Here is a 16,371-nt window from a genome sequence, read left to right as displayed (position 1 = left end):
TGTGGTAGAAGAAGCTGGTACACTGGGCATGTGCAGCAGCTCTCCTCTGTCCCTTACACTGCAAGATGTGGTGATAGCTCTATTGTTCATATTATATATCAGTGCTATTGTTGTCATCATTTAAGGCACTTGCCAAGAGGATGAGGGTTTCCGGGCAACCAGAACACCCCCCCCCCCCATCCCCTGCGTTTGCCTATGACAATGGGTGAGGATTATAAAATAAAATTAAGAAAAACAGGGGGAGATTCTCTAAGAATCTTCGCCCCCTTTGCAATTATAATTATCGCATATGTTCTAACGGGGTGGCGGTGGGATGCGGTAGAAGCCCATTGGCTTCTATGGGGCATCGCCAGATTTTTCTGGCGATGCCCCCAGCCGTGGTAACCCGGCGGGGGATGCTTACAGCATCCCAAAATGCGGTAAAAACCGGGGTTTTTACCGCATATTTAGCTTAGAGAATCTCCCCCACACTTTGGGTGAAATTTAATAGGATGAGAGACTCAGTAAGAAGTGATAGATTTGGTAAGAATTCTCCAGTTTTTTTTTTTTTTTAAGCGCAATGATTTACACTGCAAAATCAAACTGGTTTTGCAGTGCAAATAATTGGCGCTTTAAAGAAACTGGAGATTTCTTACCAAATCTCTCACTTTCTGAATCTCTCATCCTATTACATTTCACCCATCATTACTGCAAAAGTATAACCAAGGGAATTTGTGTTTTCCACTATCTGCAAATAATAAAAGTGATCAGATTTGTATTTTTAATTACTTCCTTATTATCCAAATGTTCATGTTAATTTGTACATCTTGTTCAAATGACAAGTAGAAATCACCAATTACAAGATCTGTGGGGAATTTAAAAAAGTACATTTCTACAAACAATTTATTACCCCAAAATATACAGTGAATTGGATAATTGTACATTATCCAATTGCAAGTATTTGTATGGCTATTTTCATTGCAACTGAACTTCCACATTGGGCAGCACAAACTGTATAAGGATTAGCATTACTGCCTCACAGCACTGAGATCATAGGTTCGATTCCCACCATAGCCTTAACTGTGCGGAGTTTGTATATTCTCCCCGTGCTTGCCTGTGTTTCCTCCGGGTACTCTGGTTTCCTCCCACAATCCAAAAATATACTGGTAGTTTATTTGTCTCTCAACAAAATTAACCCTAGAACAGTGGCAAACGCAGGATTTTCAGAAGGGGGTTTCCAGAGGGGCGGAGCAAAGCACGGAGATGGACACTTAGGTGACCCAGTATATGCCGGGTCAGTTAAAGTATTATAGATAGACCAAATGTATATAAATTATAATAATAATGCTTTATATATATATATATATATATATATATATATATATATATATATATATATATACATATACATACATATGGAAGAAAGGGTTTTTGACTCTGAGTTGCGCTGGGTTGTGTGTGCAGCACCACCAAAATTCCTCCTGTTAGTGAGGAACGGTGTAGTAATCAGAAAAGTGGGGGGTGATTGGGGTGCGCTACCTAGTATAGAATCTGTACCTCCCAATATAACATTACAATTTCAAAACAGAATAAACATTTATGAAATAGTGTTCTTGTATATTGAGGATGTTCCCAATGAATAGGCTCAGTCCATCTCTGGATAAAATAAATATCTAAAATAATGATACTATACAATTAATCTATGTTATTTTATATATAAAAAAAGGTTGGGGAAGGAGGAGCTGGCGAATGGGAGAGAAGAAGGTATTTGGAGGAATATTTCATCCTTACCACCAAGTCCTTCTCGATGGGAGCTCCTCCTTCCCCAACCTTTTTTTTATATATAAAATAACATAGATTAATTGTATATTATCATTATTTTAGATATTTATTTTATTTGCATCAGCTGTGATCAGCAGAAACTTCAAATAGGACCAGCTACACAAAATCTACTCACCCATTGGGTATGTAAGAAAATAAATCAAACCACTGGCTTTTATTGAATGAGTGTGAATAAATTGTACATTTATATATCATCCCCCCCCCATTTTTTCTTCTGTACCATCCCCCAGTTCTTACCCCTGATGAAGTCTTAGAGACGAAACACGTCGGGTTTTCTTCACCAATAAAATAACTATTTACCCAGAGATGGACTGAGCCTATTCATTGGGAACATCCTCAATATACAAGAACACTATTTCAGAAATGTTTATTCTGTTTTGAAATTGTAATGTTATATTGGGAGGTACAGATTCTATACTAGGTAGCGCACCCCAATCACCCCCCACTTTCTGATATACATACATATATATATACATACAGGGGCATTAACAGCAGTGTAGGCCCCTGGGCATAGCAATGTATTGGGGCCCCTACTGATCCTCCAGTGGTAGGGGTGGGGGAAGCTTTGATGTCCCACGGGTGGTAGGGGGTATTATATCAACCGCTCAGCATGTAGGGCCTGGATCAGTAATTTCCACTAATTACCCCTTTACTGCACAGATGGTGGGAGAAGGGGGCATTGGGCTGAATGAAGGGGCCCTGATACATAACTTCCAGGGTGGTAGAGGATGTTTTATATGCAGAGGAGGGGTGTATAGTGGAGTGGGCTTATTATTCATCATTTTCTGGTGGGAGGATAGCTTGCTTGTCTGCAGATATCTCCAGTTCCCGTAAATAGATTTCTTAGATTTTAATGGAATTAAAAACTAGAGAATTCCACCTACCAAATGGTACTGGGGACTAGGAGATCAGAGTTCAGGAGGCAGACCAATCCACAAAAGAGTATATAAAACTACATACCAGGTGTGTGGAGCTGGAGCAGTAACCAGCTGCTGGAAGGCTGATTTCTCTGGTTCTGGGAAGAGTAGAGACAAGCTACTAGTGTATTTGAAAGTGAGAGAGTCTCACCTTTTGGAATATACCCTCAGAAAAACTCAAAGTCAGACAGAACCTGAAATATCTGACTGGGAAGAGCAATTAACAGGCTTGGATGGGGACCACTGCTTTGAAATCAGATATCTCTGGTTCCCAAGGGCCGATTTTTAAAATTCTTGTACCCATGGAAAGAGGGGACCCTCAGCTTTCAGCCTAGGGCCCATAGGCTCCTAGGGGGGTTTCTGGGTACTCAGAAACCCCCCCTGCGTGCGCTACTGTAGAATGTCTGTGTGTGCATGTGCATGTGGTAGGGAATATAGATTGTAAGCTCCACGAGAGCGGGGACTGATGTGAATGTTCAAATATTCTCTGTAAAGCGCTGCGGAATATGTGTGCGCTAATAATAACTGTGAATAAATAAATAAATTGGGAAAGTCTGCTCTATTTACACCAATCTGAAATACTGTAGAGTTTTCTCCAAAGACAGAACCAACAAACATTACAAAAGGGAAAAATAACATTTTCTCCCTGCCTCATACATAAGACTTTAATCTGCGATAGACCGCCTGGGGTTTAATTGTCCTGAGACCATTTATAGAACACCACCCAACTGACCTGGGCGATACGTTTAATGCTGTGTACACACGGGGGAGATATATTGCTCAGCCATATATTGCTGAGCAATATATGGCTGAGCAATATATTGCTCAGTTTCTCCTGTTCATCAGCGACCAGAGAAGGTCGCTGATGAAAAAGAAACTGCCGGGGGGAGCCCGGCAGTGGTAATCAGCTGGTCGCAGGAGCATGTTCCTGCGACCAGCGATCACCACAGGGGCAAAAACGGGAGCGCGCACCCGGCGATATATCGCCGGTGCACACTCCCATTGCGGGCAATATGGTCGCTCAGCGACCATATTTCCCGCGATTTTGGACAAAATCGTCCCCGTGTACGCACCTTAAGACTTAAAGTGGTTAATACTGAAGCTATGCAGAGGAATACTAAGAGTTATGGATGCTTTTCTGCTCCAACAGTACAATAAAATAATGAAAGGAGTTATGATAAGTTACAGGGACAAACAGAAAGCTGTGGGAACAATGTGTTCCAACTGGAGCAGGAGGAGGAGTTCAATTACAATAAATAATCAAAAAGAATTAGACAGGTGGAAGGAAGTAGTTTTACTGCAATACAAATAACTTATTTTCAAAGCACAGAATGAGATGAAAAGAGTTATTTATATTTTGCCGAGAACTGTTCCCAGCTCCCGGGATAAATCATTCATGGAACATTCATCTGTATTGCTTTCATCCGTCCTTCAGGCTGCGCTACCTTTGGGTATACAGTATAATCACATTTCACGCCAAGTAAACGGAACCAAGAGCTTAGAGGGCAGATGGGTATGGGCTAAATATTGGGAGGGGTGTTTTATATTTGTTTGCTTGCAATAAAAACCTACCAAATACAATATTATTGTAAGCCTTACATTGGAGCTCCCTTCATATATTGATTTTAATGCACACACACTTACATAAAGTGATATAGAAAAGGCAGGTACAGTAGAGGATTGGTAACAGCAGACGGAACCCATGATCATAAGATGCTGTAATTCTGCATGCATGGCACAGCTTGATAAATTACTTTTCAATTACTTGGCACGGGGAATATTGACAGGTGGAGTGCAATTTGGAGACAGAAGCTGTACTGTATAATAATACATTCCGCAAGAAATTCTTCCACTAATGCAAATGAGAAACACATGTGAAAAGCAATCTTCCTTACCACAGTTATTAGCAGGCACCTAAGGTATCGTCAGGCATCGAACGCAGTTCTCTTATGATTAAAGAGAAGACTCCAGCTGGGATTCCATCTGAAATACCCAATCAGAACCACATTCCTCCCTGGTGGAACTCAAATATTCAGAAAGCCTTAGACTCCAGTTCTCACCTAGCTTATAGAAGTTATATTCAACTGCTTACAGATTGTTCCATTGCCTAAAATGAAAGAATGAATGGGGGGAGAGTACCAGCTCTCCAGAACCTTGCACCTTATTTCGGATTAGACCCAGGAACCAAATGCACAATTGCGTTTGTTGGTATTATACCTAGAACATGACTACAGTACATATAGAAGTGTACTTGCAACATAATAGGACAGGAATTCGGTTATGCCCTGAAAACAACTTGATATTAGGAACGGTACACCTCTATCCCCCATAGACTGAGTAACTTAATTTGTAATATTTAGATATTTTTGCTCAGGAATCTGGATATTATGTCCACAGAGGAGCGAGCCCCTCTAACAAAAATGTATTTCGAATGTAAAATATTACAGTATCTTTAAATAGAAAATTCAAAGCCAACAGTTCTGTGCCTGGCCGGTTACGGTATATTGCTGAGGATTTATTTTTTTCTTTATTTCTTTAAAATGCTCCGGTAACACTAAATCCAATTAAGTTTTCCAAGTCTAGTTCTCAGTTATTCAGTACAATGTATAGACAGAGCCAAGATAAGATTGAAGGGCTTACCTATGGGATGCACATGAGCACATCTTTAGGAGAGCTGCATGTGGGGCTGTAGAGATGCTGAAGTCTGGGATACGTATATAGGATAACGCAGGGTGAGAATCACTTCAAGCAACTCTCTCTGCTGGTAGTGAAGCTGCACTGAATCCTCAGATACAGGAGCAGAGCCACTCCTTCCATCTACACACACAGATGAGTCACACAGGAGAAGATGTGAGCAAGGCAGCGTTCTGTAACCCTTCAGCAGCAGAATGTACTGGGATGCAGCAAGGAATGAAGGGGTCACTGAGCATCACTTGTTCCCAGTCTGGTGAGATGCAGAAAATAGCCTGAAAGCCGAATCATATGTATTAGCCGCATTTTTATGTGAATTTATACAGGGTTTCATTAGCCAGCCTGAGGTCACTTTACAATGATTACCAGTGAATTTAAACACATCTCGGACAGAGTGCCTTATAATGTTATGGCATTAACTACTGTCAGATAATTTAACCAAGGCTGGCTCTACAATTAAGCAGCTTTAGGCAACTGGAGGGGGGGACCAACGAGACTGCATATCACAAAATTAAGGATGTTTTTGCGGAAAACATGCTTGGTGTATTTAGTGGCAACTGTGGAACTTCTAAGATGTCACCTCCACACTTTCACTCGAGAGTCTAAAAAGTGGGTGGGTGAGAATGGCCGTCGATAGAGAGGTGGGTACTATATACCCAGGCCTGCTGGAGGGTCCCGGGTCCCGCACCACCCTCCCCCTTTGCAGGAAGCCGGCAATGGGGAGAGATATAGGCTTCAGGCGCAGCACAGCCTCTCACCCCAGCTACATTGTGCTGAGCTGGGGAGAGAGATAACTGTAGCAGCAGCCTGTCATCTCCCTCTTGTTTATTTTTTTTCACAGTGATGTGGCCCCACCCACTCTGAAGGCCATGCCTCCTGCTTATTTCCAGGGTTCGGACGATCTGTTGACACCCCTGGGCGGGGGGTAAGGTGGGGTGCAAGAGGATGAAGATCTGCCTAGGGTGCTGAAACACCTTACACCGACCCTGGAATTGACCCAGTTCTGGTCTTGAAAATTTTCTTTATGAATTGAAAAGTCCATGTATTAAAAAGGAAACTATATTTATAAATATGTCAATTTAACAGAATTCTATTTTTTTAAAAACTGCATTTGGCAGATTAGGGGGGTATTCAATGTGTGCATTTCAGACAGTCCGAAATATATATCACTTATTGACAGGAGTAGTTTTAATTTACATTTGACCTATTCAATCTTTGAGGGTCGGAAGTTTTCTGACAGTCGGAAAAACCCATGGATCGGTGAAAACAATTGTCGAAAACGGCAGCAAATTCGACAATTACTGTCCATTTTCGACAATGCAGATTTCACTTTGAAATCCACATTCCTGCTGGCATCCTAAAGCTGGCCATACAGTAGAATGACCTGATCATATGCAGGTTGAACAAGCGATCGCATGTGCTTTAAAAGCACATATGATCTGCTTATGACCGCAAGCAAAGCCGTTGGATCATACGTGCAGCATGTATGATCTGAGGGCTGACCCACGGGACTGCACATTGTACCGATATTCCTTATAATGTGCACATGATCCACCGCACGACCCCTTGAAATTGTACGTTCAGGCCTGTCATCGTTCAGGTGTATGGACACCTTAACACTCCCAGCGACGGGCTGCTAAGTCCAATCAGTGCATGCACATGATTCCTTGAGCCAATGGGAACCTGGCAAGGGATGCGGTCAACAGACAAAAGGTTAACCACTATTGGTCGACATGTGAAACAGATCAACATGCATTAGGTTGACATGGTCAAAATGTCAACACAAGCAATAGGTCTACATGAAATAGGTCAATATGGGAACATGTCGGCTCAAAATAAAAAAAAACCCATGTCAATCTTTTGACTGTTGGCCTTGCCCATGTCGCCCTAATGACTCTGTCCACCTTTTGAAGGTGTTGACCTTCAGTGGTCGACCTAATAAATGTCAACCTTCCTTTGGTTGACCCAACCCGGCTCAGACACATGCTAGCAGTTGCAGAACTCTGGGAGGCAATGGAGTCATCTGCCGCCAAGCTCCTGCTCCCAAGGGGGCACCTCTCTTCCCCCTGCAAGTATAAATCAGTTATTTAAAAGCCAACGATATTGCTTCTATTGCTGAGTTCTGAGAGATATATGTGTTATCTATGTTTCTTAACAGAAATATATATTTTATATAAGGTTTTATTGGGTTGTGTTGTGTGTGTGTGTGTGTGTGTGTGTGTGTGTGTGTGTGTGTGTGTGTGTGTGAGGGGGCACCAACATATATCTTGCCTCCGGGAAACTGGAACGAACTTACACCACTGCATGCTAGTTATGCCATGACCATATTGCATATATCATCCACTGCATATACTGTAACTACAGCCTGTGCTTGTATTAGCAGACAGCAGATGTTACTGTACCTACTGACTGTATGCTTGCTAGGCCAGGAGGATATGAAGAGTGTGTTTCCCTGTATTGATCCTCATACGATGATTGCTGGTGATTCCTGTTTGCTGATGTGCTGGTCACTGTATTCTGCCAACATATTATTGTAACTTATCTGAACTACAGCGTGCTCAATAAATCACACTATACAATCACACCAGTTCAGGGCGGTCACGGCCCAGTGGCGAGCAGTGGAAATGAGATGACATTACTGGGAGAATACAGAAGCTGCCGAATGCTGGCTGCACTGGGTAATTTTCTATCTGATTATTCAGTAGTTTCCTGGAGAGAAACTGATACTGTACGTGTCTGTGGGTTAGCAGGCAACCGCTCTGCACTCCCAAAGTCATTCCTAAAGGTGGGTGTGCTGGCAATCCATAATCCTTTTCTTTATGTGCTTCTTGTATTTTATGTTTCTATAGAGCAGTAACAATATAAATAACATGTAAATTGCATAGAATAAGGCTCTGCTGCGTGTACACAGTGAGCGTATTAGGAAAATAGGACATTATGTCATTAAGCACTCAGCTAACATAAAAACAATAAAGAATTTTCAGTTCTATAAGTTACAAAATCAAAGCTCTGTAAAAACTAGGGATGAGCGGGTTCGGATCTCCAAGATCTGAGCCCCCTCCGAACTTCCTGAACTTCAGTGAGTTCCGAGTATGGATTCGGTTTTCCCGCCAGACTCCAAACTCGAGGCAAAAGGTCATCATCCCACTATCGGATTCTCACAGGGTTTTGGATCATATGCTGTATAAGACTCCGCCAATCGGCACCTTCTTCACTCCAGCATTGGAGAGGGTAGAGCAGAGCTGGCCTTATCCAATTAGATGCCCAAGGCATGATTTTTGTTGGTGCCCCCTAGCATTTTCAGTGGAAGTCACTTTGAAGTAAAACCCCATCCAAATCTAATTCTCTCTGCACAAGTAACATCTGCCCCACCTGCAGTGCACATGGTTTTGTCCATCAAAGAAGGATTTTGGCAGAAAGAGTGAACAAAAATACCCCCCTATGTGCTCTCTGGGGCCTAATTTTTAAGCTGCCATCCTGTCTTCCACTGCAGGGCCACGGGTTTGTGCCGCACACTTGTGTTGCTTAGCTTAGTCATCCAGCTACCTCTGTGAAACCTTTTGACCTAAAAACAATATTGTGAGCTGTTCAGAATAGACTGGAAATGAGTGTTTTTTTTTTCAAATACAGATTCAAACCTGAAATGGTGGTTTTGGCAAAACCATACCTCCCCAACTGTCTCGCTTTTCACGGGAATGTCGCTTTTTTTTTTAGGACATTTCTGCATCCTGTCTGGGGCCGGCAGTGTCCCGCGGTGGTTGTGGTGGTGGTGGTGGGGGGGGGGGGCAGTTGGGTGTCCCCCTGTCACCCTTGCACTATTCCTGCCGCCAGAGGGGCAAAACGGGCACATGGCCTCACAGGAGTGATGCAATTTGTAGGACATGCACTCTTGCCCCCAGGCCACACCCTCAAATTTCGGCTGGAGGTCATGCTGAAGAACTTTTTAAAGTTGGAAGTTACTGTATACCAAAACCAATCCAGATCCAAAACATGAAGGGAGATCCAGATCCAAAACACAAAACCCGAAAAGCGTAGAGTGACATAGACCTAATACAAGTCGACCTTTGTCACGTGTCGACCTTCTGACTGTCAACTAATAGTAGCTGACCTTTTGACTGTCGACCTAATGACCGCATACAGGACACACAAGTCCACTGAGGCATCCAGTGGGCAAGAATCCTGGTGAAGAAGGGGTGCATAGCCATGGCACTGAGGTCGTCAAACACTACAATGATACGTATGGTGTAGTGGTTAGCATTACTGCGTCACAGCACTGAGGTCATGGGTTCCATTCCCACAATGGCCCTATCTGAGTTTGTATATTCTCCCTGTACTTGTGTGGGTTTCCTCTGGGTACTCTGGTTTCCTCCCACAATCCAAAAATATACTGGTAGAGTATCTGTCTCCTAATAAAAATTGACCCTAGAATGTCTGTGTGTGTGTGTACATGTGGTAGGGAATATAGATTGTAAGCTCCACTGGGGCAGGGACGGATGTGAATGTTCAACTATACTCTGTAAAGCGCTGCGGAATATGTGTGCGCTATATAAGAAACTCTTAATAAATAAATAATAAATAAACCTTGATCAGAAAGACCAAACCCACAACCCCAATTCTGTATACTGTATGTGTTTACCACCGTACATCTGTGCTGCACAGTAAATATTTTTAAACTTACCATCGGCAATCTTTATGCCCCACACTTTAATAACTTATCTAAACCCTATATAACTTAAAACTAAAATAATGAGACAGACACAAGTGCTGACATTTCAAATATGAATGTCAAATTGGTACTTGTGTATTATAGCGGCGCCCCCGATGTACATCGCGCAATGTTTTTATGGCATCGCATGCCATGCACCCGATGGCATGCGATGCGATGCGACGCGATTTTGGCCCCCTATGCGATGAAACATTGTAAAAGCACCCTAAAGGGTGCTTTTAAGCACCCAAATGGGTGCTTACAATGTTAAATGCACCCCCACGCCACCCTTCCACTATAAACGTGAACCCGAAGTGTGGCGAGCGCAGCGAGCCCGCGAGGGGTGGCGGTACGCGTCCTCCGACCTTTTCATACCCCCACTATCCACGTCGGCGTGGAGTTGAGAATAGAAAGTGTGGCGAGCGCAGCGAGCCACCGAGCCCGAAGCGTGGCGAGCGGCCGCGGATACCTGTGAAGCCCGCGAGGGGACGCGGATACCTGTGAAGCCCGCGAGGGGACGCCGATACCTGTGAAGGTATCCGCGTCCCCTCGCCACGCTTCGGGCTCTTTCTATTCTCAACTCCACGCCGACCTGGATAGTGGGGGTATGAAAAGGTCGGAGGACGCGTACCACCGCCCCTCGCGGGCTCGCTGCGCTCACCACGCTTCGGGTTCATGTTTATAGTGGGGGGTGGCGTGGGGGTGCATTTAACATTGTAAGCACCCATTAGGGTGCTTATACAATTTTTAATCGCATCGCATCACATTGTATGGCATTGTATGCCATACACAATTTCATACAATTTTAAAATTGTAAGACATTGTACAATATCGCACGATATCGCGTTGCATCGTATACCATCGCATGCCCTATATCTGATGAAGCCGCTGATACCTACACAGGAGGCGGAGAAACGCGTCATACAGCTTTTAAATACCCCCTCTACACTTTCTGGAGCTCCAGAACTGGATCCCTCATCTGCCTGTCAATTATCCAAAAAGCAAGTACTGGTTTACTTTTAAAATCGATTACTGCCTCAAATATAGCAGTAGGACAGCAGCAGCTTGGGACCCACAGGCTATAACTTTATAATTGACTATTATTTTTATTTTTTGCTCCTTTTTTTTTGCATTTTAAATTTCTTATTTTTTCTTATTTTTGTCTGGCCTGACATCAGTTAATAAGAACTGCTCTGGAGTCATCAAAATAAGTCTGCCCAGATATAATTGCCCTGTTTTTTTTTTTAACTATTGCAGCCTTTAATGTGTTTTGTATTTATTATTAATTTTTATCATATCCATATGTTATTTTAAATAATTGATTGCCACTGGCCAGTGCAATATATACATATAATAAATTTTCTTTGTTATTCTATATACATTGTTTCTAGCGCGTGTACCCCCCTTTTTGTCTTTTGTTCTCACACTAGGAATTGGCTATTCCTTTTCACGCTGCCTGAACCCTGTGCACATGGGGGATAAACTCTAGACAAAGTGTCTTATAACCCCTTTCCCTCTGTGTGTATCTTGGTATAAAACTAAAATCTGACTACCAAACAGATTGATATAAGTAATTTTGGGACAAACAGGGCAGAGCGCCATTTGTTTTCTTTACCTTATGGTATGCGATGCGATGGGCGCCGCTATAATACACAAGTACGGTCAAATTTATTCATTGACAATAATATATAACTGATCTATAAAAGGGTGGTGGCCCTAAAGAACGGTCATAGAGAAAAAGAGGGGTAAGATCACATGACACTGTTCACACATCGTTGGTGTTCAACTCTCCCCTCGCAACCCACCCGTGCAGATGGTGCAGCCCATCCCCTGTGCAAGGGGCATGGGCTAGCGACATATCAATGTCGGGAGAGCGCACCCCACTATCTTCATACAACTTCCATTTGAACAAGGACCGTTCTTTACCGCCGCCAAGAAGATAGAAAAATAGGGAGGGAGGGTGGGGAAATCCGGACCAGAGAGGAAGATCACCTGACTTCCTGACTATTCCTAACTATAGGAACTCCTCCCCTGCTCCATAATTGGCTAATACTGATCATCATAACCCCTAGCAAAAACACACAACCTAAAGTGGAGGCAGCTCAGAATCCTTCGGTAGTTTATGTCACCTCAAGCTTAATCAGCCTTCGGTTTTCTTTCTCACTATAAAGTTCATGTAGTGGGATCATTCTAGAGGTACATCTGTCTTTTTCCAGTGCAGTGTACTGTGGGTATGACCTTCCTAGCTGATGTCTTAGTTTATCCTCAATTGTAAATGTTACTGACAATGTAAAATAAATAAACTGCTGTTGGGTAGAAACTTGTGTTCCAAGGGAATCCGCAGCAACATCTTAATTTATTGAGCATCAAGTCATCAACAAAAGACCAGCAGGGGAATGAAAATCATGAGTGTGCACAATGCATCTTATAGGAACCATGCCTGCTGACCCTGCCGAGCAGGACAATCTATTATGAGATACAAAGGCAGACTGTGCTGGACAGGGAGAATAAACAGGGGCCCACCACAGATAATGAAGGAAAACTGACAACTGGTTTAAATTTTAAAATCCACCAACAACACTGCGGAGAATCACTTCTGATTTTGATCATTTGTTATATGTTAAATACACCTTATACCATGGTTGCCTACCTGACCCTCTCCATGAGGGAGAAAATGCTCGGTACCTGGACTTCCCTGGTAATGTAGGATTGCCATCACCTGTGGTGAGCTAGGTCATTGATAAGAAAGGTGTTTCACCACAGGTGCTGGCAATCATACATTACCAGGGAAGCCCAGGAACAGAGCATTTTCTCCCTCATGGAGAGGGTCAGGTAGGCAATCATGCCGTATACTCTAATTGGAAACATAGTATTTTAGGTGTGTATATGAAGCAAAATAGAAATAGTATCTGAACACTGACATTCTGTTTTACAGAATTCAATAGCAGTGTTTCTATAAAAGTAAAAAAGAATAATAAGTGATATGAAATTAAAATTAAATTTAGGGCCTTGTGGAAGTTAAACACTGCAGACTGACAGTAACTACAGTATAGGCATTAAACCACAAGGGATTGTCGTGTTGCCCCCTTTAATAATGTACTGGTAGTTTCCCCTTTAAGGAAAAAAAAAGCGTAAATGCAGGAGCGAGCACACTCAGTGAACTTCAAACATGAAAAACATTGGTAATTAGCACAATTGTAATAAACTCTACAAATTACCATGGGGCCTGGTTCAGACCTGTTAGCAAGGATGCAAGGATGGACAAAACCATGCTGCACTGCAGGTGGGGCAGATGTAACAAGTGCAGAGAGAAATAGATTTGGGTGAGGTGTGTTCAAAGCCATACTTGCCTACCTGAGGGAGAAAATACTCTATTCCTGGGCTTCCCTGGTAATGTAGGATTGCCATCACCTGTGGGGAGCTAGGTAATTGATAGAAAGGTGATTCACCACAGGTGATGGTAATCCTACATTACCAGGGAAGGCCAGGAACAGAGCATTTCCTCCCTCATGCTTAAATCTCAACACCACCCTCCAGGGCCGGCGCCACCACTAGGCAGCATTAGGCATTTGCCTAGGGCGCCGGCCACTGGAGGGCGGTAATGAGCAGCATAGAAAATAGCATCAACAGCAAAGCTCCGAGTCCCGCCGAGGAGAGCAGGAAGAAAGCACTGGGAGCACTGGTGAGTGGGACAAACTTCCCCTGGAGCCCGCCCCTGTGCTGGTCATAGTCACCATCCGTCCCTCCCCCGCCACCAACTCCCGTACCCCCTTCCATACGCCAGCACCTATTCCTGTGTCACTGTCTCTATAGAGCCACCCCCACCTCGCCGCCCTAGGTGACACCTCGCCTGCCCGCACATGGGGCTCCAGCACGCAGCCTACAGACATGGGCACCCCAGAAGAAGCCACGATACGGGTAATTACCTGGCCGACTGTCCTGTCTGCTGTCCTGTCTGCTCAGCCAGGACCTTGCAGGAGAGCAGCAGCTGGTAGCGGCTCCTGCAGTCAGACTGCGCCGCGGACGTAATGTCCTGGTCCCCCAGCATAATCAGGTATGCAGTGCAGGACGAGGAAGCCGGGGGAAAGGGGAATAAGCCGTTGCCCGCCGCTCCAGAGGAGGGAGCCGGGTGAGGAGGAGGGGGTGCGGTAGTCACCGTCCATCACTGTCCGCCCCCCTCCCGCCGCGTCTCCCGCCACTAACTCCTGCCCCCCTTGTTAAGCGAAGCAGCGGCGGCCGCATGACCCCCCCCAGCGTATTAGCGCCGGGGCGCCCCAGACCCCCCCCCCCGCCTGGGGCGCTCAAGTGACTGGCACCGGCCCTGCCACCCTCTCCAGGAGGGACAGAATGCTCTGTTTCTGGACTTTCCTCTTAATTTATGGATTACCATCACCTGTGCTGAAACACCTTTTTTTATCAATTAACCTGTTTAAAACAGGTGATGGCAGTCATAAATTAAGATGGAAGTCCAGAAATAGAGCATTCTGTCCCTCCTGGAGAGGGTCATGTTGGGGGGTATGCCCTGATCTAAATTACAGTGTAAAAATAAAGCAGCCAGTATTTACCCTGCACAGAAAGTAACTCCCCCAAATCAACTCTCTCTGTACATGTTACATTTGCTCCACCTGCATTGCACATGGTTTTGTCCATCTGAAAAAAATTGCAGCCTTGCTAGCAGCACAATGTACATGCCTACTCTCCCAGCCGGTGATAAAATGAGGGCGGGGGGGGGGGGGGGGGGCGGGGAGGGGGGAACTGAGTTCCACCTCTTCCGAAGCCCTGAATAGTAATTCCAACAGAAAAGCCTGTCCCAGTGGCTTCTTCTTCTGGCATTATTTCGGATAATTTTTTTATAAAACTGTTGTACAGTATGTGTTAGAATCTAAGTGGTTACTTTTATATCTAAGCTACCTACATGCAGTCTCACTTATTTTACCTTTTTGTTATTTGATTTAATGAACTATGCACTATATTAGGTTGCTGTACACCTCTGCCTTTAAAAAGTTGTCAGATGATGATGAAACGCGCCAGAAAACACTGTTAACCTTGGACACTAGATTACCTTGGATGGACTTCCCGCATTGAACCAGCTCCTTTAAAATTCTCACCATTGACCGAGAGCTACTTGCCCTTTGGAATACGATATTTTGGAACACCACCACCTGCCCACTTTGGGTCTGCCCCTTCACTCTATAAAAATACTGGGACATAAACATTCCTCAGTGGCAGAAACCCCAGTCAGGTTTATGGTTACCCACACTTTCCAGCTCTAATGGACTAATCTGGGGATCAGCAATATCTCCACCCAGGGAGCATAGATGAACAACCGGGACTCCACCATAAGTATATCTGTTTCCATTGTCCTATTTTTAACTCTTATGTATTCTTAACTGTTTAAAGTGCACTATTGTATTTTATTCTTATTCTATGTAGAAATGTATATACTATTCGTCATAACAATAATAGAAACAATTGTGATGTTTTAATAAATCAATTCTAATTCTAATACTCAATTGATCATCATTTAGGAAGTTTTTTAATGCTGCCCAGACCCAGGTGAGGGGGGGACAGTGTGCATCATTGCAAGGCGGCGTGGTGTGGGTCACAATAAGAAGCCCATAGGCTTCTATGGGGTATAGCCAGCTTTGCTGGTGATAAACCCCCCCCCCCCCCAGCGAAAACAAAGCGTGTGGGTTTTCCTGCATATCAAAATGAAACCAGCGTTTTTACCTCATTTTTGCGTTTTTGCCAGAGGCTGCATTTCAGGGGGCAGGGCAGAAAACTCCGTAGTTACGCCACTGTTCCCCAGTGTTTTCCCTGTGGTGGGCAGAGAGTGATTATGCCATTTCTGGATTTCCCCCCTGACCCTGGCTCAGGGAAATTTCTAGGCTCTCCGCCACTAGTTTAGGTAGTCTCCCTGACATTGAAGTATAGTCGGCAACTACTGTACATCTCAAACAGAAACAGCCGCTTTGTGGACAGAAAGATGAAATGTGCCCTCCTGCAAAGCAGACACTGCCCCTGATATAATCTTGTTCCATTACATCCCTTTTCTTTATTGCTCTGAAATAGTAATTTTGCTATAGTCACTCGCTCTGACAGTGTTAATAGTAAACTTGTTAGAGTTTAACAGAACAGCAAATTATGCAAGATATTGTTGGTGCAGTATCCATTACAGTACACTAATGTCAATGTGCACAAGGTTGACCGCAACAAAAGGTTGACATATAAAAAGGT

General features: G+C 43.9%; 1 protein-coding gene across 5 annotated transcripts in view; it reads right to left on the bottom strand.

Moving 5' to 3' along the window:
* The window catches only part of SPHKAP (SPHK1 interactor, AKAP domain containing), a 170,998-nt gene extending 165,433 nt beyond the window's left edge, over window positions 1–5,565 (bottom strand). For 2 of the 5 annotated variants that reach the window (XM_083178310.1, XM_083178311.1), the window contains exons 1-2: window positions 5,379–5,563; window positions 4,634–4,845 (exon numbers count right to left, since the gene is read on the bottom strand). Coding sequence is in view for 3 of the 5 variants with exons in the window: in XM_083178312.1 (XP_083034438.1) it covers window positions 5,379–5,401 (23 nt within the window). In the remaining 2 variants the exon portion in view is untranslated. Of the gene's footprint in view, window positions 1–4,633; window positions 4,846–5,378 lie in introns of all 5 variants that reach the window. The other 3 variants (XM_083178308.1, XM_083178309.1, XM_083178312.1) reach the window with 2 other exon arrangements.
* Window positions 5,566–16,371: the final 10,806 nt, after the last annotated feature.

This window comes from Crinia signifera, chromosome 3, assembly GCF_055691185.1.
Source record: "Crinia signifera chromosome 3, ASM5569118v1, whole genome shotgun sequence".
Taxonomy (NCBI): domain Eukaryota; kingdom Metazoa; phylum Chordata; class Amphibia; order Anura; family Myobatrachidae; genus Crinia; species Crinia signifera.
The sequence above is the reverse complement of the archived record's forward strand: the minus strand, read 5'-3'. Positions and strand labels throughout refer to the sequence as shown.